The 27,510-nt window shown below is 38.7% G+C and overlaps 1 protein-coding gene across 6 annotated transcripts in view; it reads left to right on the forward strand.

Moving 5' to 3' along the window:
• Nucleotides 1-1,793: 1,793 nt before the first annotated feature.
• The window catches only part of pam (peptidylglycine alpha-amidating monooxygenase), a 63,408-nt gene continuing 37,691 nt past the window's right edge, over nt 1,794-27,510 (forward strand). For 4 of the 6 annotated variants that reach the window (XM_039678071.2, XM_039678074.2, XM_039678075.2 and 1 more), the window contains exons 1-5: nt 9,269-9,372; nt 20,775-21,181; nt 21,506-21,626; nt 23,203-23,260; nt 25,409-25,496. In XM_039678071.2, the coding sequence (XP_039534005.2) occupies nt 21,096-21,181; nt 21,506-21,626; nt 23,203-23,260; nt 25,409-25,496 (353 nt within the window). In that variant the 5' untranslated portion in view covers nt 9,269-9,372; nt 20,775-21,095. Of the gene's footprint in view, nt 1,871-9,268; nt 9,373-17,955; nt 18,105-20,774; nt 21,182-21,505; nt 21,627-23,202; nt 23,261-25,408; nt 25,497-27,510 lie in introns of those variants that run through there. The other 2 variants (XM_039678073.2, XM_039678072.2) reach the window with 2 other exon arrangements.

Raw genomic sequence — 27,510 nt, forward strand, 5'->3', positions numbered from 1 at the left:
CTTTTCTATAAGGAAAAATGAAAATCAGCCAGATGTGGTTGTAAATGGGGAAAACATCCGGGTTGTGTCACATTTTAAATATCTGGGAGTTACTCTTAATTCACAGTTGTCTTTTAAGAAACATATAAAGCAGGTTTGTACTACTGTGTGAAATTTAATTTAAGAAATTTTAGACACATTCGTAATCAGTTACCTCTAGATGCTGCTAAATTGTATATGTATTCAATGATTGTCCCACATTTTACATATTGCATTACATGTTGGTCACAAACTGGAAAAACAATTCTTGCTCCATTACAAACGCTATATAAACAAACACTTAAAGTATTGGATAAAAAACCATCAAGTTATCACTATTGTAATATCATTCAAAAACATAACTTTTTTACTTTTGAAGATTTTATATTTTTTGGTAATGTTTGTTTAGTGTACAGAGTATTAAATAATTTGGCTGCGCCCCCATTAGAGGAGTTAATAATATTGCTCTCAGATAGCCGGAGAACAACTAGGGCATCCAGTAGTGGCCACTGTGCCATTCAACACAGACGTACCGAGTTTGGCAGATCAGCCTTCTCTATCAGTGCCCCTAAACACTGGAATTTAGTCCCAAAGGAGTTTAGAGACATTAGTACATTCAATTGTTTTAAATATAAAGTGAAATTATGGTTAAAATCTATACAATCATGTACCCATTGATCATGTGAAACTTGTTGTCTGAGAGGCGATTTGTGTGATGTTTTTATGGTATATATGTGTCTGTTGATTGTCAATTGTTCCATGAAGCTTGTATGATGATGTTTTATGGTTTAATATGTGTTGCTGGATTGTTGGTTGTATGTTTTCCTTTCCTGCCCATGGGACTACAGATGAAATTTAGCTTGTAGCTAATTCTGGTATGGCTGCATGCCATACACTGTCCCTGTTAAATAAATATAATAAATAAATAAAAATCTGGCATAAATCTGAAAATTTTTACACAGAAATGAAGGCCTACTACTAGAGCATAAATGCAATGTATCATAAAAAATAATATTTCACATGCAAGCTAAAGGTGTAGTTGAGGGATTGTGGTATATGGATACAAAAGTATTATATATAAAACACAGCATTAATGAATAGATGAGTAGATGATATATTTTATTTATATTAAAGTAATACATTTTTTGATTTTTGAATACATTAGCCTTGTTAGTGGTATAAACTAGTGATTTCATTTTACTTAGTCAATGCCCCCATTAGCATTATACGCTAAACAGTTTTTAAAAATAAAACTCTTTACATTCGATTATCATGAAAACAAATCTCAGAGAACGGTTGACTATGTACCGATGTTTTATTAGACCAAAGGTTCATTGTTCGCCGGAGTTCTCCTTTAATCTTGTTTTAGTGTATCTTGTATCCTGCCTGTTTTCTAGTTTTCCCCCACAAGGGAGTTTTTGTTCTAGTTTTGTTTTATTATTTTCTTAATAAATACCCATTGTTTGCGCTTGAGTCCTCACACCTTTTTCCCGTTCCGTGACAGAACAAACCAGCCCAGTACTGAGAACACAAGGAGATAGAGAGGCAAACAAAGGAGGCTAACGAACAGACAGGTGGGGCAAATGAACCAATAATGAGATAACAAGATGGGCGGGGTATACAATGTCAAGAGAACACGTGGTACAAAACAACAAACACCCAAGTCCAAGACAAGACAGGACAGGCATGTGGGTGGGTCATAAAAGATAAGGTGAATAACATGGGAATTGGATCTTTGAACATCTGCCCAACAGTGACATATCCAATCGTGCCTCTGTGGATGTTACAAGAATTGAAGGTTGATTTAGGACTATTGGAAGTAAGGAAGAAAGATGGAGTGGATAAGTATGGGGTAAGCAACTATATAACAGGAAAATACAAAGAGTGTGTAAAGGTTTTTACAGATGCATCTAAAAACACTGAGAAGAGAGTAGGGGTAGCTTATGTAATTCCTGAGATGGGCATAGCAATGGCAAAACGGATAAATGATGAGCTAGCAGTGTATAATTGTCTACAGGCAGTAATTGCCTCTGATTCAAGTTCAGCAATGTGCAGTATTCAGATATCGGTCTGATTCAAGGGAAGATATTTTAATTGAAATTTTACAGCTAGCAAATGGAATACAAGCATCAGGAAGGAGCGTGACATTCATATGGGTTCCAGCCCATATAGGAGTGGAAGGTAACGAAATGGCCGATGAGCATGCAAAGAGAGTAACAGATAAAAGCAATATAGATATAGATGTAAAGTACAGTAAAGCAGAGATAAAAAGCATAATTAAGGCTAAAACTATTAAAAAGTGGCAACATATCTGGGATAATGGGTGCTCAGGAAGACATCTATATAGGATACAAGGGAAAGTGGGAAAAGAAACACACATAACCAGATCAAGACAGGAAGAAATTGTGCTGACTAGGATGAGGTTGGGTCATACAAAGTTGAATAGTACAATGTTTTTAATAAAAAAGCATGTAGATGGAAATTGTGAGTATTGCCAGAGTAATATACCTGAAACAGTAGAGCATGTAATAATGTACTGTCAGAAATACAATGAAGCAAGGCAAAGGCTATGTTGAAAGCAAAGAAAATGTCTTTAGAAACTAAAACAGTATTGAACAGAAGTTCAAGGGAGAATTTTGATCTCTTATTTTCTTGTTTGAAAAGTACAGGCCTTTTAAAAAGGATATACGAATAAGTTTATTTTTTTTTTTTTAAGTTTTTTTTTTTTATCAATAATTTCACTGTAAAAAATATTTTCAAGATTTGTTATCACAACATATTTTCTTTTGTCAAATCAACTTTATAATAGTTTATTTAGTTGAGATAACTTATTATTTTGAGTTTCAGATGATTAAATTAATCTCCTTCATTGTATTAACTCACTTTTTTCAGTTCAATCAACTTAAAATTTGAAGGCACCAGGTTACTTACTTTTTTAAGTTAAACCAACACTATTTTTTTTACAGTGTAGTAATCACAACATTTTTTCTTTTGTCAAATCAACTTAAATAATTTATTTAGTTCAGATAACATATAATTTTGAGTTTCTGATGATTAAATCTTACTGATGATTAAATCTTACTTTTTCCAGTTCAATGAACTTAAAAATTTAAGGCAACCAGGTTACTTACTTTTTAAAGTTAACCAACAATATTTTTTTACAGCTGTATGAAATTGCTGGTATATTTTGTTTTTTAATAATAGTAAAGAATAAGACAGTAGCTCCTATGCCTTACTCCAGTCCTGTGGTGGCGGTAATGCACAAGAAATAGTTGCCAACCGCCAAATGAAGAAGAAGAAGAAGAAGAAGAAGAAGAAGAAGAAGAAGAAAGGACAGGACAGGCATGTGACCCAAGGGGGCAATCCATCGACCAGAAGTTGAAGCCTCGCAGGAGCTGTAATCTTGTAGCGGAACTTTACTTGCGTTAGCATTCCCATTGACTCCCATTCATTTTGGCGTCACTTTGACAGCAAATAACTTTACATCTGAAGTATTTGAAGACCCCATTTGTCCTTTATTTATTTCTAAAGAAACAAGACAATGTATAAATAGCTCCATTACCTTGTAGCTTATGTTATGGCCCCGTAGAAGCAGTTTTAGTGAAAGTAGGCTAACGATTGCGTCATACCCACGCGGCTCTCTGTCGCACAGTAGAGAGATTACCGTATGGACAGGAGAAGAAGCTTGCGCGCAATCGGGGAAACATGGAGGCAAAATGACAAAATAATTAATCAGAATATCTAGCAAAGGTGTCTCCTTCTCCTAGCTCATGGACAGCTCCTATTCACACTCTCCACCTCTGCATGTTTCAGAAGGGAATGATTCAGATTTCTCATGCCACAGCACTAGAAGACAGACGGGTCACTCACGTCCCATCTACGTAGTCAAGTTCTGTTTGAGTCTGCGCGTCAGGGACGGAAGTGCTTAAAAATCGCCAAAAACGGGCTTCAATCGTCTCAATGGAGTTCCAATGAGATCGCTCTGTCCATTTCTTTTACTGTCTATGATGTGACCGTGTGTGAGAGCTGGAAGAAGTGTAGGAGATATTAGGCGTTTCTCAATGTCAAGGAAGGATCCTCGGAAGCCAGAATTTCTAGGATGCTACGTCATCGACGTCCGTCGAAGGACTGTTCCAATGTCGAGGATCCTCAGAATTTCAACCAAGGACTGAGTCCTTCGTTCGGAAAATATCCCATACACAGGAAAGGATGCATATGTGTAGCCTTCGCGCTCTTAAATCACCCACAATCCTATGCGCAGCTTTGCTATCTTGTTCAAAAAATAAAAAAATGTCGACCGTTAGCGGAGTCGGAGTGATAACGGCAATATGCTTTCAAATGTAAGCAAGTATAATTTCAGTTTAGCCAGTTATTTAATGTTTGTTAAACTATTTAACATATCGGCTCAAATTTGCTGAGGGGATTTAAAGCTGTTCCCTTTTACTGGTGATTAACTTTTTAATTTTTACTTCATAGCCTTTTTTGTTGGTCACATATTTTACAATTGCATGTGTTTTAACACCTAACGTTAGATCATGTTGCTATATGGAGGTAGTTCTGTTAACTCCGGTAATATAATCGTTTTTGAATGAATAAACTCCTTTTTAAATCAATATTTTGTGTCAAATTATTGATTTATTTGGTAGGTAGCCATGTTATAAGTGGGAAAATGTATAGCGAGGCGGTTGTTACAGCGAATACAACCGGCTGATCAAGACCCCTCTGCTTTAGAGTTTGCGGGGTTGTATTCACTATAACAACCGCCTGGTTATACATTATCCCTTTATTTATTTATTTCTATGAGGACTGACAAGACAAAATAAGGACTGTCAAGTGTATTTAAACAGTGCAGTAGGCCTACGCCAGCACAATGATTTTTGCAGCGCCAAAGCGGACCTTTCACTGATGTAATGACGCAATGACGTGCACTTGCTAGCCTGTTCCATTTACATGTTCTCCGAACGCTTAAGAGGACCCTTGCCTAGCCTCTGAAGGAAATGACTTGGAAGGACCCGTCCTGCCAAGGAAGTATCCTTGACATTGAGAAACACCTATTGTTTGTAGAAGGTGTGAGGGGATGGGGTCTGGTGGTAGCATGACTGGAGAGGAGACTTTAGTTACTTCTTCCTCAGTTAGTGGAGTGAAGGAGGAGAGAAGGTTGTTGGCTGTGGGAGAGGTTGGTCTGGGCTTCTGTGTGAGTGAAGCTAAAAACTGACTTCTGACAGTTGTAGTTTTGTTAGTGAAAACTTAGCAAAATCATCAGCAGTTAACGAGGAGGTGAGTGGTGGAGGTGGACAGATGAGAGTTTTGAATGTCTTGAACAGTGAACGTGTGTTAGAGGCGCTGTTGATCTTGTTGTGGAAATATGAAGATTTGATGGTGTGAACATCAGTATGAAAAGGCAGAGAGCAGAGATTGACACCTACTGAGGTCAGATGTGTATTTTGATTTGTGCCATTAACTCGCTGCCCTGAGTTAAGTCCGGTGTTCACGAAGAACCTCAGATAAGCAGGGGTTGGAGGTTGCTGGCCTGGAGGAGAGAGGGCAGATGTTGTCTAAAGAAGAGGTTAGAATGGAGCAGAAAGTATCTGTTGCAGTATTCACATCCAGAGATGAGAATTGCGAGGGAAGAGAAGACGACACAGCAGAAGAGAGATGTGATGGAGCAAATGAGCGCAGGTTTCATCTGAAAGTATAACTGGTAGGGGAGTTGGTGGTGCATGGGTAGTGAGTTGTAGATTGAAAGTAATGAGGAAATGGTCTGAGACGTTGAGAGGTTTAAAGGGTAACTAAACCCCTGGTCAGAGCCTGACTCCACCCACTAGCAATATTTGAAAAATGCTGAAAAAATGGGCAGACCCCAGCGGGGCTAGGGGGCGTGCACCTGAGACCCGCCGTGAGTGACAGCTGCTGTCAGACTCTAAAATAGAGCGAGACTGGTCTGGAGTGACTCAATAGCTGCCTTTGCAACAGAGCGGCCATTTGAAGTCGAGGACTTTTCTCCCTCACCTTCACCTTCACCTGAAGTGGATGAGGGTGAATTGTATGTATACACAGGGCCAAATCCATTCGAGCTGCTGGCTCAAACTGCGGTCTTAACTCCCGCATCGCGACCGGCATCTGATGAGTTATGTCGTCGAGTTGATCTCAATAGCGCACGCTATTGATATTATGCCGCTATATGAAAAAATCCAGCAAAATGCACCGGCTCGTTTGTCGACCCTAGAGGATTAACTTTATCCTAACCATAAATTGTGATTAAAATATCCATGATCACTCACATCAAGACGCCGCTGCGGTGGAGGAGTCCATGCAGGACGAGCAGTGTTTGGCACTGCGTGTGGAGAAGCCCATGTCCACCTCTGTTACTATCCTGATCACTGTACTAAACACTGATAAATCTATGCTAACTTGAAGCTATCCTAACTGTACTATGCTACTAGCTACACAAAATAATCTAAATTATCTATATAATGCTATGCTAAATAGATGCAACAATACTCTATCCTGGTCGTTTTCAAAAATAATCTAAATAACTATATAAATGCTATGCTAACTAGATGCTATTATATGCTATAGTATCCTGATCGTTTTCAATATTCATAAATCCAACTCCTGACTCGCTACAGTAGTTTTGACGGAACCAGATGCTTTTATACCAGGGGCTGCCAAGGGCGTGGTGAGCTCGCACCAAGGGTGTGACAGAGTGGCGTTTGAGAGTTCCCTACGTCAGAAAGTACCCCTACTGCAGGAGCTTTCCGTTTAACCTGAAGAGGGCAGCACTCAGACGTTTTTACACCATATATTTGAAAATCAAAACACTTTATACTCAATTGTCAAAAAATGTACTCGAATCAATGAACAGCATTTATGAAGCTCCATTCTTACAGATCATTAACTAAAAAAGTTGTTTTGGTGTTTAGTTACCCTTTAACCAAGATATATTCTGTGATGCAGTTGCATGTGTAAACCAGGTCCAGTTGGTTGCCTGACTTGTGAGTAGGGATGCAGCGATTACTGGATTTCACAATTCACCTTTGCCTAAGCCCCACCCCCCTTAGGTACTGTTGCTACATCCGTCAAACTTCATCTGCGCTCTGCATGGCTTAAGCTGTAACAGCTCTTCCTGCTGAAATGTTATCAAACTTTTATAAAGCACTAAAAGCAGCAAATAAAGTGTCCGATAGAAGTAGGCAAAAGGGGCTGCAATATGCGTTCGAAGGCTATATTCAAAACATACAGGTGAAACGCAATCAACAACAAGGCATCCAAAATAGAGGCAAAAGCATAACGTTACAGGCGGTCACAGTCAAAAAATGAACCACCGCATTTCCTACTAATCGAGACGGAGGCTGGGACTAACAATATCAGGGAGCAACACTGTTCATGCAAAGCTGGGTCTCTATTCACTTCTATAATCGTTATTACAAAGCAAACGGACTACACGAGTACAACGTATTTATTAGCAGCGTGTGCTAGCGTATCAACAACTGGTATGAGAACCGAAATCATAACCTAAAACATTATAAAACGGTCTAACTCGTATAACTTCACACTCACAGTAAGGTTAGAAGTGAAAAAGATGTGCTTGTTGATCTTTGCGGGGTTTAGCTGACTGAGGACGTCCATAGTTTAATCCAAACACGACACTTGTCAGGATTTTACTTCGGTTTTGGGAAGGGAAAAAACGGACACCCCCCTCCAACCTCTCTGGGAAACGCGTATCTGTGTCGCAAATGCCCCAGGCACAACGTTTAACCATATTTTGGATAAAACTTCGACGGTAATAGCCTGCCGAGACCAAAAATATGAGACGCCTGTGTTGAAAGTCAATGGAGCGCTGTGAAAAACTGTCGAACCTCTGTGGGAGCTGGTTCTTGGCTGGTCTGTGATTGGTCAATCTACATTCTAGGGCGTGGCTTAGCCAAAGGTGAATTAACCGCGATTTAAAACGTCACGGTTAATTAATCGTAAAGACTATGCTACACCGAGTGTTCCGCACGGGCAACTAACACAAAACGAAAACAAAGTTACACCAAAGTGCCGCGCTCATCAGTCACTATGGCAGAGGGACTGCAGCGATGCTCTATTTTCACCGAAAAAACGCCTCAAGTCAGCAGTGTGGGAGCATTTTGGGGACACAAAGAATAACAAGGGTGTAATTGAAAAAAGACGGATCGCCTGTCTGCAAAACTTGCCGTAAAAAACGAGACAAAAAACTTCACAGACAAAAACGAGATGAGAAACGAATAAAAACTAGACGCAAATGTTAGATAGTGACAGTCTGGGGAGCAATCCAGTCAGAACTTATGTCCTGCGTGTGTGATGGTTTGGTTGGATGGGTGGTGAAGGTTTGGGGATGGGTTTAGGGATCAGGGGGTGGAGCTGGGTAGGTTTGGGTATATTGTAAGGTGGGAGGAGTTTGATCTTGATTTCATGTTCTGCAGTGAGGCTTGGTTCATGCCTTATAACTATTTATTTATTTATTTTATATCACTATGCAAGAACAGAAGAGTAAAAGTCCCTCCAGAATCAACGCATAAAAAAAGCACGGGCACAGTTGCACTCTTTTGATTGGATGATTGGGGTTTGCCATTGGTGTATCTCATCATGTGAGTCAGATGAGTGACAGGTTGCCCGCCCTCACGCCAGTAAACACATCGGAGAAGTGAAAAGATACAAGAGGAAGTTATTATTATTTTTTTTAAATAATTATAATAATAATGTGTGAACTGATAAATCATGATAAATTAATACTGTGCATTCCTTAAAACAACAAGAATTCTACATTTTGATTTTATTGGGACCAACGGGAATTAAATATTAGGTAGACTTTGGCTTGTTCGTTGTATTTATTTTACTATAAAAGCAACAGAATTTAAATGGCATTCAATTTATTTGCAACGAAGCTCTTGAGAGTGAATCACATTATGCCACTTTTCTCTTCCTAGTCTAGTCTATTTTCGAGGCGAACAGTTTGGAGTTATAGTCAAGTTATAGTTTCGTTCAGTGATCTGAAGCTTACATATTCACGCTAGTAGGGGGCGACAAAAGAGCGTGTTATGAGACTTTATTAAAATATGCATATAAATTCAATTTAAAACTAATTTATTTTGTTTTAATTTATTTACATTTAAACGTGTCTATTTGTCAATTTAAAACGTTTTTTTTTTCTATTTTTACATTTTAATTATTAAATGTATAGCTTAGTCTAGACTCTATTTTAATTTTAATGTCACTCTCCAAACACTATCACGTGGTTTTCCCACTCATGAACTCATGTATCGATTACACTGGTCTGACTGAACACTGAACATGACAAAACCATAGACAAAACAAGAACAGAAAAATAAGGTAAATAACTGCCATGTTATTTTTGAACAAAGTATAAACATCATATGTTCCTTTTAAGTCTTTCACAAGCCTGTTGTTGCATCATATGAGTGTTTTCTCGGCTTTTGAAGCGTTTCAGTGAAGTTCACTGAACTTCACACGACGTCATCGGTTAGCAAAGCAAATTAGCTATTTACAACATACTTTCGGATTTCATACTGAAAACTGAATATATGTAAGATTTAACAACTTACTACAACTGTTACGAAATTGTACTTTGATGTGAAGCCTTTACTTTTTAAAAACGAGCTTTTATAAAATGAGAGCACACGTTATAGATAAGATACAGCTGTTGCTCTAAATGTTTATTAAGGTTAATTAATTTAAAATAATCGTCATTAAAGAAAAAAAAACATTGTCATCGTCCACGCTGACGTTAAAAGTGGCTTGAAACTGATTTTCTTGCCTTTTGTCATCGATATTGGATTGTGTCGTTTATTATTTTTGGATTAACGGTACTGTTTGTTAGATTTAACGTTAAGAGGTCAGAAGTATTATATATCAGTATATTTTAACTGTGGGCATGGAGTACTTCTTTATCCCTGTGTGACCCGAACCCATCTGGTGGGTTTGCTGCCATAAGGCTCTTTCCTGACCACAGAATCCAGTCCCGTTAGTAGTTGCAGTGTCTGACAGCTGAATATGCTGGAGTGTGTTAGTGTTCATGGATGAGTGCAGAGGATTTTTCTAAAAATATGTGGAGATGGTGATGACATTCATGGTGCTTTTAAGCGTTATGACCCCACGACTTTAAGAAAATATAGACACATCCTCTTCCAGGCAGATTCGTAACATCTTTAGTTGGAACCTTTTTACTGCCCTGATGATGGAAATGGGGATATTTGGGGGATGCTTTAGCTAATTTCTTACAGTCATTTTCTATTTTGTGAAGCTCAACAATCATTTGCTGTGCATCAGAAACATATTCTTTGGTTTTATTCATTGGGATTGATGATTCTGTGAATTTAACCTTTGTGTTTCCTCATATTTATACTTTTGTGAAACAAGAAGTCATAGCTGGAAAATTGTATGTCCATAGTCCCCCATAATTTTAAAAAAATATGAATCAATTTTTAATATGTTGTTAGCTAAACACACCTTGATGATGCCAACATTGAGTTGATGGAGCCCTTACTTTATGAACTGATGATCTGAGTCAGGTGTGTTGAGAGAGAGAGAGAGAGAGAGAGAGAGAGAGAGAGAGAGAGAGAGAGAGAGAGAGAGAGAGAGAGAGAGACAGATAGACAGACAGACAGACAGACAGACAGACAGTGGATCCCAGGACCAGGATTAAAAAACATTGCTATTGGGTGATCGCTTCCATTTCAGGTCTTGTGGTCTCTACTAATGAGCTGATGAGTTAAATCGGGTGTGTTTGATTAGGAGTGTGTTGGAGTTGTTTTAAGTTGTTGCTGTGCCTCGAGGAACAGGGTAGGGAAACACTGCTCTACAGTAAAGTGAGAAAGGGTTAAACATAGATATCCATAATAAAGGCCTTTGATTATGGATATCTATGGTTATAAACATCTTATGCCCGGTACACAGTGTGTGATTTTGTGCTGTTGTCCTGGACTAAAGATGACCAATCTTGTTGATTCCTGTGATGGCTCATAAACAGCAGTCCTGCGTGCCTTGAACTGTGAGAGAGATTCAAAGACTTATGTTGTCAGTCACGGTCTTGCGACCATAGATTGCCTGTCATAATCGCATTCTCCTCTTTCGCTTCCTCCTTTTTTCAGCGAACATCTATATATGATCTTATAGGATTGCCGAAATCGTGCAGGTTGTAGCTGGTGTTACACAAAAATGTCTCACTGCTTGTAGCTGTTAAAGGAACGCACCAACTTTTTGGGACTTTAGCTTGTTCACTGTATCCCTCAGAGTTAGATAATTTGATACCTTTTTCATCTCCATGCGTTCTGTAATTCTGTCTGACGCACCCACTGCTAGCATTGTAACAGAGTTCGCTCAGAGTGTTGCGCTAATCACTCTAATTCACGCACAGAATACAGTTCCCAGTATGTATTCTCATAGTTCTCAACTGAAGAATAAACTAAAAATCAAGCTTGGGTTTTATTATAGGAACAAGTTTTGTTTTTCATTTAATGTAAAAAAGAAATTAGTTTTCGCTACTTTCTCCTTGTCCTTGATTTTGGTGACGTTGTATATCAGTTTGCACCCTCTCATCTTCTTTCTTCCTTAGATGCCGTCTATCATGGTACTTTAAGGTTTATATCAAATTGTAATTCCTCAACCCACCATTGCACCTTGTACCATAGAGTAGGTTGGCCTTCTCTGTCCACCAGAAGAAAAATGCACTGGTACTTAATTATAAAGCTATTTTGGGGTTGTTGCCTTCTTATCTCTGTTGTTTTATGCAGCAGAAAATTATCAAAAATTATTCTCTTCGCTCGCAAAACTTCTATACTCTCTCTGTCACTTTTGTGCGAACTGAGTTAGGTAAGAAGTCTTTTATGTATGCAGCGCCGTTTGATTGGAATGCCCTCCAAACTAAATTAAAATTAGAAAATTTGTTGACTCTAGACCATTTTAAATCAGTTATCCAGCGAATGGAAGCTGATCAAACATTATGTAACTGCTTTTAAACTACTCTTTTAACTGTTTTTTTCTCTGTCTGTCTGTGTGATGTTTGTTTGTAATGGAACCGATTGTACTGCTGCACATTCTCAGGTCTCAAAACCTGCAGTAAGCTCAGTCAACCTGGAGTATGAAACTCACTGGGTCATTTTAAATCCCGGGTTAAAGGGAATTGTTGGGTTATCTTTATTAACAAGGGAGCAGGGTTTAATAACCCCGGGTAAAAAGTTGTGCTAAGCCTGGAGCAGTGTTTCATAACCCTGGGTAAAAAGCTGTGCTAAGCCTGGAGCAAGGTTTCATAACCCTGGAGCAGTGTTTCATAACCCTGGGTAAAAAGTTGTGCTAAGCCTGGAGCAGTGTTTCATAACCCTGGTAAAAAGTTGTGCTAAGCCTGGAGCAGTGTTTCATAATCCTGGGTAAAAAGCTGTGTTAACCCTGGAGCAGTGTTTCATAACCCTGGAGCAGTGTTTCATAACCCTGGGTAAAAAGTTGTGCTAACCCTGGAGCAGTGTTTCATAACCCTGGAGCAGTGTTTCATAACCCTGGAGCAGTGTTTCATAACCCTGGGTAAAAAGTTGTGCTAACCCTGGAGCAGTGTTTCATAACCCTGGGTAAAAAGCTGTGCTAACCCTGGAGCAAGGTTTCATAACCCTGGAGCAGTGTTTCATAACCCTGGATCAGTGTTTCATAACCCTGGGTAAAAAGCTGTGCTAACCCTGGATCAGTGTTTCATAACCCTGGGTAAAAGGTTGTGCTAACCCTGGAGCAGTGTTTCATAACCCTGGGTAAAAAGCTGTGCTAACCCTGGAGCAGGGTTTCATAACCCTGGAGCAGTGTTTCATAACCCTGGAGCAGTGTTTCATAACCCTGGAGCAGTGTTTCATAACCCTGGGTAAAAAGTTGTGCTAAGCCTGGAGCGAGGTTTCATAACCCTGGAGCAGTGTTTCATAACCCTGGAGCAGTGTTTCATAACCCTGGAGCAGTGTTTCATAACCCTGGAGCAGTGTTTCATAACCCTGGGTAAAAAGTTGTGCTAAGCCTGGAGCAAGGTTTCATAACCCTGGAGCAGTGTTTCATAACCCTGGAGCAGTGTTTCATAACCCTGGGTAAAAAGTTGTGCTAAGCCTGGAGCGAGGTTTCATAACCCTGGAGCAGTGTTTCATAACCCTGGAGCAGTGTTTCATAACCCTGGAGCAGTGTTTCATAACCCTGGAGCAGTGTTTCATAACCCTGGGTAAAAAGCTGTGCTAACCCTGGAGCAAGGTTTCATAACCCTGGAGCAGTGTTTCATAACCCTGGAGCAGTGTTTCATAACCCTGGAGCAGTGTTTCATAACCCTGGAGCAGTGTTTCATAACCCTGAGTAAAAAGTTGTGCTAACCCTGGAGCAGTGTTTCATAACCCTGGAGCAGTGTTTCATAACCCTGAGTAAAAAGTTGTGCTAACCCTGGAGCAGTGTTTCATAACCCTGGAGCAGTGTTTCATAACCCTGGAGCAGTGTTTCATAACCCTGGAGCAGTGTTTCATAACCCTGGAGCAGTGTTTCATAACCCTGGGTAAAAAGCTGTGCTAAGCCTGAAGCAGTGTTTCATAACCCTGGGTAAAAAGCTGTGCTAACCCTGAAGCAGTGTTTCATAACCCTGGGTAAAAAGCCTGTGCTAAGCCTGGAGCAAGGTTTCAAATCCCCCTGGGTAAAAAGTTGTGCTAAGCCTGGAGCAGGGTTTCACAACCCCAGGTAAAAAGCTTTGCTTACCCCGCTGCTAAATTACAAGTGTGAAGTGCTCCTTTACCGGGGTAAAGGTGTTGTTTAGAACGACGATAACTTGGGGTTAAGCGCAGTAAAAAGCCCTAAAGACATTCTCAACTGAGCGCCGAATCCAGGAGTCGGAAACCATGGAAACGGAAAACTTTCTTTTTCTTTTGTTTATTGACGAATGCTGATATATTCTTATTGTATATCGCCACCTACTGTGCAGTTGTGCAATTGTTTTTATAAATCTTAAATTTTAAATCTTTAATCATTTTTTTTTATTACTGTATAGAAAATATATGTTTGGTTTAATGCTTATTATGAATTAAAAAAGAAAGCTTGATTAAACTTTAAGAAAAACTGGCCAAGATAACATGGCCTATGTTTAGCCACTTTGCTTCCACATTTCTTGTAAATACATTATATAAAAAATATAACAACAAAAACTTGCAGATCCACAATGTGTGAGATGACTGAGAATAGAATAAATTTGAGTAAATTAAACATTGCTTTATGTTATATAGGCCTATATTATTAACCATATGTGTAATCTGTCACGGCCACTGGAGTGTCAGCAATAGAGTAAATGGAGTAAACGAACGCTGGAACAGAAGCTGCTCTGAGTAAACTTAACCTGCTTTCTGGAATACCCTCCTGTTCATCTTTGTGGATTAACTTAATATTCAAACTAGCTTACATGTTATAGTGAATAAATATTTGTGGGAATTTCCTGAATTGAGAATGTGGAGCTTCACAAGACAATACGAAATTAAATATAATATTATACTTTTTAATAAATGTTAATGACGCTCATTTATAAATCGTAGTAGGCTGTTTATAATCTGTAGTCAGTTTGTGGCACTTCTGTTTTTGAGTGTAATGTTCCACTGAATGTTATGTAATACCAGTGCTATGCTATTATATGTTGTTGATCACACAAACGGCCTATTCTAAAAGTAAAAATGAAACCACAGAATAAATGTGATGTGATCTGGGAAAACCCGTCGGATGTTGTGCTGGGCCCTTTTCAGGAAGATCAAAAATGTCAGTTTTTAGTCACAATTTATTTTTCATTAAATTGTTATCCATCATCTCTAAAAGTATCTTGAAACCAGCACTCATTTGGTATCAAAACCTGTAATAGGTAAATTGTCACCATGTCATGGGTTTTCCCAGAGCGCATCACAAATGGATCATGGGGCAGGGGCACTAACACGATTACTGCATTAACAGTGGCATCTGTAACTGGAAATCTCTATCTTTGCATGGTGCTTTATGCACGCCGCCAGTAGCTATCATCAGCTTGAGTTAGACCAGCGCAAGATGAACAAAATTAAGACCGTTAAGAGGGTAGTACGTGACGTGTATTTGGTTATTTTTTAGTTGGTCTACTCTGCCTTGATTGGTTAGATGACGCAGTCTGCTGTGATTGGTCTAATCTGCTCTGATTGGTCAGATGGCCCAGTCTGTTGTGATGGGTCTACTCTGCTCTGATTGGTCAGATGACCCAGTCTGTTGTGATTGGTCTACTCTGCTCTGATTGGTCAGATGACCCAGACTGTTGTAATTGGTCCAATTTGCTGTGGTCAGATGAACCAGTCTGTTGTGATTGGTCCAATTTGCTCTGATTGGTCAGATGATCCAGACTGTTTTGATTGGTCCAATTTGCTCTGATTGGTCAGATGAACTAGTCTGTTGTGATTGGTTGACCACAGTTTGTGTCGGACACAAATGACCATTATCATATCTGAATTTCAGTTCCTCAGCACTTGATGCACAGTGATATGAAAAGGGCTGTCCTCGACTAAAGATTTTTCTAGTCGAATAGTAGTCATTTATTTAAGCCATTAGATGACTAAACCCACATTTATACATTCATTAAACTGTTTAAATATATACTGGGGTGGAATATTTGGCCTATTATTACACCTAAATTCACACATAAAGCTTGCCGTAAAGTATCGCCAAAAGTAATGATTCTAAACGTGTAAGAATAGCAAGACATTTTGATTATTTATTAATAAACTAGTGTTTTCTGAGTCAGTGTCGCTGCAAAGATGAAGTTGACGATGCTGACTCTCATCTCCGCCGAAGTGGACACACCTTTAGAGAGAATTGCACCTTTCATTTGGATTACATAAGCAAAGATTATTTGTAGACATTTCAAGCCTTTCTAGATGTATTTTTCATATCTGTGAGGAAGTGGACACTGAGTTTCTGTTCATTTTTGTGCCGTGCTCGAAGTTCACCGAGACTTTATTTTACAAAGCACTACATTTTTTTTTGTTATTGGAGTTTACACAAATAAAAGTAGACACTTTATGTTCTGAATGATGTATTATATTACTCTGTATTGTGTATTATGTAATGTACAGTATATAATACATTACATGACCGGAATGAGTATTTTAAGTTCTTTCCGCCGTTATCAGGAAGTGATTGCGGTGGCGCCTCCATGTTGTGCATCAAAGCACACTATACTTCAGCTCGGCACAGACACTTGGATGTGCACCTAATAATAGCACACATTTATCTAGGATAATGATGGAGTTATGTAAAGTTGCTACTATTTTCATGTTTAAATGATAAGCCATATTTGAGGCGGATGGGTGATTGCAAACGTTTGGATAAAGAGCCCGACAAACTGTAATAGTCACAAGAACCCGCCGTTAACGATCTGTCCGTCACAGACTGCCTCACTTCGCCAATTCCTGTGGAGTTTTTTTTTTTCTGCGACTAACCAACTGACTAATAAAATCTTGATCGACTAACATTTAGTCTACTATTATGGGGCAGCCCTAGATATGAACAGTATTGATGGTGTCAGTTATTGTATCAATTTGAGTGTGATTCTTCATCCTTTTGGACGTGCATCAAAGCAGATTCGCAGTGCAGAAAACAGCCGGTTCTCGACATGAATAACGTAATTCAAACTCTTCCAGTCTCAACTTGCAGAAACAGTGTTTGAGTTTCAAAATAGCTGTTGTTTGCATGAAAATCTTTTTTTATTTTAGGAGACAATAACTCTGCACTTTGGTCGTAGACATTTAGAAACAGCAAAATTACACACTACGTGAAAGATAATATCTGAAAAAACACAATAGGGGCACTTTAATGCTGCCTTGCAACATCTAGAGTCATGTCTCTCCAATCACTGATCACTCAAAGTATAAAGTGTTTGTCACATGAAGTGCCACATAATGTGTCTAATCCATCCTTCACACAATGTAAATGTTTGGTAACACTTCAGTTTAGGGTCAAATTCTCACTATTAACTAGTTGCTACTAGCATGAATATTACTATGATATTGTCTGCTTAATACTTCTAAAGCACATATTATTGCCCCCCAAAAAACATAAGTCCCCAAATTAAGCGTTTAAGCCATGCCATTTAACATTTAATTAGTTACATGTTTCTTAATTTATTGGAAGTTTTACAGTAAAGAAATGATCGCATATATCTGGGATTTTAGGAGAAAAAGATTCAGACACAACACACAACATTGCTCTTGAATTTAAATACATGGTTAAATGCATCTTTAAAATAAAGCTCTTGCCAATTGTATTGTATCAACACAGGCCTACCTTGAGTTCTGAAAGTAAGTGATGATTAATACTTAAATGCCATAAGTCAGAGTGATTTTAACTTTATTAAAAAAGGCAATAACCGAACTCCCAGTGAAGAACTACATTACCCATTAGTTCAGAGACCAGCTCCTTTTACCATAGCAACGGATTCTGCGTCAAAGAGCTCGACAACCGCCCACTCCTGTGAAGCATCGTCAATGATGCAATCCGAGTCACTCTCCCAACATTATGCTATTTATACATATTTTGATTTTAGTAATAGACCTAAATAATATTGTTTTTCCTCATGTAATCATGCATCATAGTTTTTTTTTTTCTCACAGTTGTAAATCTCCAACACTGGCTACATGGGCGTAGCCACTGTTTTCATAGTGTGTTTCTGCGCATGAGAGCGAGCGGCTTAAACACTGATGGATCAATGTGGAGAGAGAGAGACTCATGGGAACGGTAACTATGGTAACTGATGGTGAAATGGTGGGCGTGCAGTGGTTACCATAGTTACCTCCTCAGGTCTTGGGTGTGATGATGATGATGATGTCAACCAGCACGCTAGACTGTCTCTCTCTCTCTCTCTCTCTCTCTCTCTCTCTCTCTCTCTCTCTCTCTCTCTCTCTCTCTCTCTCTCTCTCTCTCTCTCTCTCTCTATGAATGAGTCAGGCTGCACTGAAGCAGATATCCCTATCCCTATCTTTTCTCCAGTTCCTTTCTCCAGTTCATTTTCTGTCGTTCTTCAGACCTTATTTTGATGAGCGAGTGAGGTAGGCAGTCTGTTATGATTTTTTGTCTTTCACCTTCTCACAGAGGACTCCTCACTATTATTCCCTGTGTTACGGTGCGTTTAATGCCGAGAGAATGCTTCGTGACAGAGCAGCTCTATATAGTGCGGTGCTTTGAGTGGATTTATGGCGTCAGTGGTAATTTACTGTGACTTCTGAGAGACTGTGTCGTGCGGCAGATTGATAATTGTTGGATGATCAATGGCGTGTGTTCGAGAAGGTGCAGGGGATCATTAGATGTTTGTTTCTCAGAGTGGTACTTGTCTCCCTCCATCCATAATCCATCCTCATCAAAACTTGATTGGGTCAGATTTCTCTTTAAGTAAAAAGCATCAGGTCTGCTGAAAAGTAGACGTTTCCCTGGATCACAGTGGCATCTTTTCAGTTATTATTTGAGATTGCAGGCTGCAAGTTTTGCATTTCATAACAGGTATGGATGACGTGCAGACTTGAGCGTGTGAGATGATTCATACCTAGTGAACGCACAATAGATCATGCGCTTTCTGTTTCACAGTGTCTGTTTTTTTTATATTATAAATAAAATGGAAGATGGAGTCAGTCTGTGACGGCTTAAATGCTAATGTGTTTCTATGCTGACCTTTTTTTTCTTTTCTCACAGCACTGATATCACAGTTATTATGTCAGTAGCTTAAATAGAATAGGCTTAAATAACATAGCCTAATGAAGAGTTTGAGTGACCTTTTCCCACTTATTCTAAGCAAGCTTTTTGAGAAATTCAGGCAAAAAAGAGGGGTGATGTATTTTCATATAGGCTAATCGTTTAATGAACTATTCTGAAACACATGATATGGCTGTTGGTCCGGATGACATCCACAGTCAGTTTTTAAAGAGTTTACCTCGTACTGTTTTGAACTTCCTTGGTAAATGGTAAATGGACTGCATTTATATAGCGCCTTCATAGACCTAATGGCCACCAAAGCGCTTTACAGTTTGCCTCACATTCACCCATTCATACACTCTTTCATACACCGACGGCAGTCCTTTAAAGAATGTCTTGGAAAGCAGTGATAATCATTGATGTTCCTAAAGCAGGGAAAGTTCACAACAAACCATTCAGTTATTGTCCTACAACCTTCATTGACAAAGGGTTTAAGAGAGAATAATAACAATAATGGTTATTATTAATAATGGTTAATGAAGGCTTTTTTTATGGATGATGGATTCCAATCATCCTGTAAGTGATGCTCTACAGTATGTTGATAATCAAAAGATATGCGATTGCGGTTTTCTTTGATTTGGCGAATGCATTTGATGCCACTTGGACGTACAATGTCTTGTTTTAACACTACCTACTTTTATTGATAACTATCAGCGTTTATGCTGGGGAGTTCAGTGTCAAGTCAAGTCACCTTCATTTAAAGCGTTTTTTTCAAGCTTTACAGAGATAACAGGAAAATAATGCAACACAGTTTGTTAGTCCATCATAGTCAAGTTTAGTGATGGTTAATTTTTGTTGTAAAAATGTCTTTGACATATAATAGGGTCTGTTCCCATTAAAGTCCCCGTGAACCGGAAGTTACAAACGATTTTTCTCCAGTGCTGTGACGTATTTCCAAGTGAAACGGAATATTGAACAGAGGGCAGGGTTTTACTCTAGCGCTCCTCCTCTCCATCTCTCGCTCATAGCAAACTAACGGTTTGAGGGGAGTGGTTAAGCGTTTCCCCACCCAAACTGTGAAACCTACGTCATCAGAAAAAGAAACCGTTCCAGACCGGAAGTAACTTTTCAGATTTTTTAAATATATTTTTACTTGCACGGATTAATTGTTCACCACAAGACTAGTAATATGCGCTAACAAAGTAAATAGGTTCAATTTTGATTTCACGGGGACTTTAATAAACGGCTTGAATAGAGCTTTATTCTTTAAAAATGTTGACATTTTTCATGTCAGTTTATTTCTCTGAATCTCCAAGGGAAGGAATATGAATTTGCCGTGTCTGTTTGGGTGTGCATACATTTTTTTGATTATCATATGGTCCAGAAAGACCAAACAGCTCCTTGTCAATTTGTTAATTTCCAACAGTGTCTGTCGAGAGGATTATTTCAGCGATTAGTTCAGCTTAGATTGAAAGACTGTAAGCCCATTTCTGAAAGCCTTCCCAAGATAAATAAACGGCAGAAAAAATACAACCAGACGGGAAAGATCCCGTGCCGTTTATTTATCTTTCTTTGGTTTCCTCATCATCTTGAGACATCTGTCATTGCAAAAAGGGTATCAGTCATGATTAGCGTGGTAGCGTCTGTTTTTGCATCCCATTGACACTGACTGAACGTGGGCATATTGTGATGGTGCGCTCAGGGTAAACACATTGAAGATGCACTCAGCTGATGCCTCCCATGATTCCCAGTAAAGTGACGTCTCCAGCAGTTGTTCCCTGTGGACTGCTGAGGCCCCCTTCACTCCTGACTGCGTCTCCGAGGCTATTGTTATTGGAATCCTCTGTGATTAGATTATTGTGTGCTCTCTCCACCCGTTCCCTCAGTCTCTCTCTTTAGAGAAGGACTCTGTGCATGTATATTTTATGAATGTTGGTAGGGCGTGTAAGAATCGATCTCGCGCTCCGTATTCTGAAAGTGCTGTTTTCATTATTTATTTATTTGTTCTCCTTTTTTGACTGCTGTTTTTGCAGGTTGCGAGAGAAGCCTGATTTGTGATATGCTCTGCCTGGCGTGAGAACCAGAAAGCCTGTTTCCTCCTCTTCTTCTTCATCTCCTTTGGTGGTCGTACTGTATCTGGACAACCCTGGTTTCATTCAGAGTGGAGGCAACTGAGACGGTGGATGGTTTTATGGCACTTCTTTGAAGAGATTGTGCAAGTGAGGAGAAAACAACGGGAGCAGTCGCAGTAGCTGAGTGTTGCCGATGCTTATGGCGGCAGAGCAGGATTGACGCGGATAACGCATCGGCTTACTTTCAGTTCTGTTGTTGATCGTTCTTCCATCCAGTCAGAGATGGGCATGCTGGGGTGCGGCGTATTTGTGTTTGCGCTCTTCTGTCAGTGCCACAGTATCCAAAACCCCATGTACAGGTTCAAGAGGTGAGGCAATTCATTTCCTTTAAATCAGCATGAAACAAAAGTTCAATCTGTTTTTGAAATGCATGTTATTGTGTTTTTCATCCATGCATGTTTCATTTTTTCATGTTTTGACCTTGTGAGTCAGTCATCCAAATCCAACATCCAACACATCTCAACATCCAAATCCAACATCCAACACATCTCAACATCCAACACATCTCAACATCCAAACGTTGTTCATTTTAGTAAATTGATATCTAAACTCAAATTCATCTCAGCTCCATATAGTAATAGCAACCGCATAGCAATGCACATTCACGTTGTTGTTGTTGTTGTTTCTGACAGGTTTCAGGAACATGCCTGGTCAGAGCCCAATGACTGCTCGAGGACCAGGCAGCCTTTTGTCCTGTCCAATCCGTACAATTTTTCACTGGATATTCGCATACCAGGAGTAATTCCAACAGAGGTAAGAGTTCTGTACATCTTCTTTGTTGCACATTTCTTTAAAGGTAATGAAACCTAGTTCTCATATATGTTACGCTGTCATTTAGTTCAAGCTTACCACAAAATACGCTGCAGTTCACCATTGCATGAATCAAAATGATCAGGTCTATTATGATTTTGTAAGCTCATTGTACAATACACAAATGCACACACATTCTGTGATAGCTGTAATTTAATGCACCAATAAATCCACAGCCATTTGCATTTGTGCTCTGTGTCAAACATATATATTCACGCCATTGTATTTTAAAGCATCTGTCATAGGAACGCCTGAATAATTAAAAGAAGTGCCTTTTTATAAGATAAGGACACACAGTCTCATGAATATTTATGACACACCGATGAGTCATAGACGTACAGTCGGCCCTGTTTACACCTGGTATTAAGATGTGTATTTTTGTCGATCTGATCACTGCGTTTGGCGTGATCTAGCGGTTTCAGAGCAGAAACTAAAGCTGATGCTCTCTGTATGCGTGTCCGTCGTCTCCGGTCGCGTTCATAATATGAACGTAACATTTTCTTATTATGTTAATTGCGCAAGCTTATTTAGTCAATTAAGTCAAATGTTTTGACGGTTTAAGTGCCATAAGCATAATTAAGATTTGAAATCCAGACCAAAATAGTGCAAAAAAGCATAAAATTAACAATTTCCCCCTAAAAAGCAGACAAGTATTGCCCCTAAAGGCACATGTTGTATTTGATCTTGAATGGCCTCCAGATGATTCATTATCTCTTGGTACTAACAGTATTTCTGCTTGGCTAGGGCTGTGTTTCCTGACACTCTGTAATGAATAGAGCTGTACTCATTGCTGCAGATTTAAGTTACGTTTTTTTTTTGATGTCTGATGGTGCTGAGTGCACTGAATCTGGAGAAAGAGAGGATTTGTCTAAATAAGGATCATATTACAGTGTTACAAGCAAGCCTACCTCAAAATGGTTGAAAAACAAGAAAATTAAAGCTTTGGAATGGCCTATAAATCTGTATTATATATACATACATATTAATATTTTATATATATAAAATAATGAATTCAGCTATTATGCATACTAACATACAGTTTATGCAGTATATGTAATATACTTCCCCTGAATCTAGTTCCACAATTGGAAAAAATATGCATTATGTTATTAACTTTTTTTACATTACTATACTATATAGTTGTAAATAAGAATTCTTAGACATTATTTACATCTTTAATCCAGTGTTTTATGGAATAACACTCTGCTTTTGATAATTTAGTTACATGTACAGTGTGTAACTAACATATACACTGTAATGAAGTTATGTGATGCCAATTATTGCATGTTGTGTTAAATGGTATTAGTATATATTTTGCAATAAGCTATATGGTTGTAAGGCCAGATGATGACTGTTCCTAAAATTTATTTGAGACACACTGTAGATATTGCTTAAAATTCAATGGGAAATGATTATATTCCCATTATGACAACATGACCTAGAATGCATTTTGTACATGTCCAGCAATGAATGCGTGTGTTTCACAGAAACTGTCTTATATGTGTTTGTTTGTTAACAGTCTGACAGCTACTTCTGTATGGCTGTCCCTGTCCCCACGTCCCGGGAGGCCTACATAGGTGAGTAGATGAACAGTTTTAGATCCAGGTGCAAACATGAGAGAACAAGAACTAAGACTCACCTCATGAACCGTCTACAAATAGACCAGACTTGAGACTGAGCAAGGAAGTTATGAGTTCTTAAGTACAGAACGACTGAAACCTGCCTCCATTATTTTTATGAGTGCATATGCACTGTCATGTTTGGACAAGGAGTGGATATGAATTCACTCCAACCTGCATATCATAAGCTTGAATGTTATTTGTTTTTCTGTGATCTCGATGAATGTTTAATCTGGTCAGGCTTTAAAGGTATAATCTTGTTCAGGCGAGTCTTTAGATGAGACTCACTGAGTCTCCGTGTCCTGCTGTGTGCTTAAGCAGATCTTTACACAAGTCATCCAGGCCAGTAAATCCCATGAAAATGAGTAATGGCAGGCTGTTTGTGTTCGTTGAATTCACCACTACAGTTCAACCTCAACACTCACTGCCTAGTAAAAGAAGTGCATCTTGTACAGTTGATCATTTACTGTATGGGTGATGATGGTTTATTCAGGTTTTAGAGACTATATTCTTTTTATATTCTTCATCTAAATAATTTTGTAACATATTAATAATTGTAGGGGAAGCGATGTACCGATTAAACCAGTATAAATTTGTCAGCCAGTATAAGACTTTCATTAGTGTTACTATCACAGTCGCCAGTCTTTCTTGCAGTTCTGAATCTCCATTGCTATAGCAAATGTATATTTTTCTCAAGTGAAATGAATGCGAGATGAGATTGCAGTTTGTAATGAATGTGATGAGATAACAAGACAACGGACGTCTGTCTATAAAACTGTCCTGTCCATGCGAGCTGCAAGCTAAAACAAACACACAGCGAAAGAGGTGTATTCTTTCTGAGTGACTGAAATGGCTCATTTGATGAATCATTCAGAAAGACTAAAAAAAATCAGGAGTTTCTGCTTTGAATAAGGGATGCACAATATCGGCCTTCATATCGGTATCGGCCGATACATGATCATTTTTAATCGACCCAATTAGAAAATTTGTCCAATATATTAAAACTGATAAATAATGTATTGTTTCCCTTCAGCTGAGACACTTCAGATGTGCACTGTTCAATATGATGGGTTTGATTTGCTTGAAATATGATTGAAATCACTTTGAAAAAGGAAAATACTGTAAAGCGCAACACGTCCAGCACAAGCCTGTCATATATGAAAAGTGGACTTTATAATTGTGTGCTTGGGATGGTGAGACTTTTGTTTTTGTAATCAGAAACGTGGATTTAGATTTATTGGCCAATGTATCTGTCATCTGCTTTCAAATATTAGAAATTATCGGTTATCGGTATCGGCCCATCTCTTTTAAATAAATCAGACTAATCATTCAGTGAATAAACTCATTGAATCAGTCCGAGCGCTTACTGGGTTTTGTCTACATTCAACCATATCCATCTTGCAATTAAGCAAGTTGAGGGATCGTGAACGTTAATTAATTTTTACTGTTGACTGGTTGTGTGGAACTGACTTGTTTTGAATCTGTAATCTTTGTTCATTAATGTGTTGCGTTACATTATGGTGGTCTTCAGGGAAAGCAGGTCCACCCAGACTTCTGAGAGATACATTATCTCTTTGATCGATGTCTTGCTATCGCCGTCAATCAAACATCCCATCAATTATTCATAACCACAGTAGAGAGAGAGAGAGAGAGGGGCCTTTCCTGAAGATATCCATCACTTTTAGGACAGCATATTGATGTTTACTGTGGTTTATGCCAGCAAGCAAACAGCATTCACCCTTTCTAACTCTTCACAGAGGTTTCCTATGCTGCTTAAAATATGATTTGTTTTGAAGTTGTAGATAAATCAAAGATTATTGGAAAATTTCACTTCAATATTTCATGTTTAATGCATTGTGTTACTTGCCATTTCTTTGTAATTATTTGTGTAATGCACCAGTGATTTCTGAGTAAACATTTTTCCAATAATTTGATCCCGGGGTCATATAGCTTGTGGCGGCTTTGCGAGTGAGATCTCTTTTAAAGAGAACTGACTTTACTGTAGTTTGTGGGCAGAAATGCTATGACGCTGATTTATCAAGATACATTTATGCTCACCTATCCATCTTCATTACTGACTTCATCTTCAAACCTTTCTCTCCTCAGTGGACTTTGTTCCCCATGCCAGTATGGACACAGCCCACCACATGATTTTATACGGCTGCAAAACCCCTTACGCCACTCAAGGATACTGGTGAGTGACATCAGAGTGTCTCTGCTGGTTAATGAGGAAGTGTGTGATTTTTATTTATGTGATGTTACCAATACTTGATTTTCCCCCGCTTAATTTGCAGACACAATTGTTAGTGGCACTATACTGTAATAACATTGTCAAGCTGGTTGGGATGCTCAAACAAAAATATGCATACATGCTGTATCACTACTGTTGAAATCTCTTCATTTTTAAGAAATGAATACTTTTATTCAGCAAGGACAGCAAGGATTTATCAAAAGTGACAGTATGGACTTTTGCAATGATACAGAATTTTCTATTACAAATAAATGCTGAGCTTTATATTGAATGATTTTCAAATAAAATCTTGGCGAGTTCATCATGCATATTTTAATTCTGTTAAATAACGTCAACGATGGCAAAAACGGTTTCAGTTGTTTCCTGGTAACTCCTCTCACTGTTTTAAGTACATAGCCAACTGTAAATAATCCACTGACTGCTGAGTTCCTGAAGACTGTAAACAGTGTGGCCTTGTGGGACTTCCAGAACATCGATCTCTTTGTTTGAGCGTTTGACATGTTGGCCTATGGTTTAAACTGAAGTGAGTTTGCGGGTGGGATTACAGTTCCTGTTTGTCTGGGAACAAAATGTGGGAGTTTTTGGGAAACAATTCATATTCTTGTTTTTCTGTTTGGTGATGCTAGTAGCACAAGAAACATTACCATGATAATGAGTGTCTGTTCCAGCACACATACAGTATATAACAGCCTCACCTCAAATGCAAAGTTAAAAGAAGTGAATTATTTTAGTGAACTAGTCATACGATTTTGAAAACAAGTCATTAAATCTCAAATCTCAGTTGTCCTCTAGCCTGTAATGTCACACCTCTGCATTATTACCAAGATTAAACTGAATTCTTTGGGTAATGTGTGCAACAACAGCACCTTCCTCATAGAAAAGTGATCAAACGGCCGGTTACCGTGGCAACCGTGTGCACCTTGACGACAGCAGCATCTGAGAGATGACCTGAAAGGTGGGGGGTTTCCATGGTCTACGTGATAAGAAATCATTCACTTTAAAATCTCTCAATACGTATCGCCCGATAAACCTCAATACATGGCAACTTAAAATTAAGGTGCTAGTGAATAATGATTTTTTGATAAAGCTAAATATATATTTGAAATATGCCGCATCTCTGCCTCATTTGAACAACAATGCCATCCGATTTCCAGCAGCTTCTCTCTGGAACGTATAAAACATTCATCATGCAGATGCTGTCGGGCCCTCCTCGTGGTGTTTGATGTGAGGCTTCTGGAGCTCCGCATGGAAATAGGCTACTTAATATGCCAAACCAGCAAATGTCTGGAAATAGACGTGTGCAGCCTTAGTGCTGTGGGACTATGGGTTGTTGGGTCATGGGTTGTTTATGAGGGGGAAAATATTTGGATACACTACCATCTTCAAAACTTGTCAATAGAGGTTTTTAAATCATGTATAAGGTGTTTAAATCATTAGATCTGGGGCTTTAACATATTTCTGTCAGGAATAAATGAATTTGCAGGAAAATGTGCAAATCAGAACTCAGGTTGGAATGAATGTTGAAAATGGAGATACAATTAAATATCCACACCCAAATTAAAATTACAGACTTTAAACTTCAAGCTTTCGACCACATAGTACGGTATTGTAGTGTTTTTTTTGTTTGTTTTGTTTTTGGAAATGACAGTTTAAAAAACAATCCATCTCCGTATATCATTACCCACCAAGAGGATTATGGATGAAATCTTCATATGTCTGCAAATGTTAAATCTGATCTGTGCTAACTTATAGACATTTTATTGTATGCATTTATGAAATAAAGAACACACACACACACACACATGTATATGCATTCTTTATTTGTTAAAGGTGTAACACCTTAAAGGGATAGTCCACCCAAAAATTGAAACCCTGTCTTCATTTACTCGCCCTCAAGTTGTTTCAACCCTGCATGAGTTTCTCTCTTCTACTGAACACAAAAGATGACATTTTGAAG

The sequence above is a fragment of the Pimephales promelas genome, chromosome 23 (genome assembly GCF_988280905.1).
Source record: "Pimephales promelas chromosome 23, fPimPro1.hap1.1, whole genome shotgun sequence".
Classification (NCBI taxonomy): Eukaryota; Metazoa; Chordata; class Actinopteri; order Cypriniformes; family Leuciscidae; genus Pimephales; species Pimephales promelas.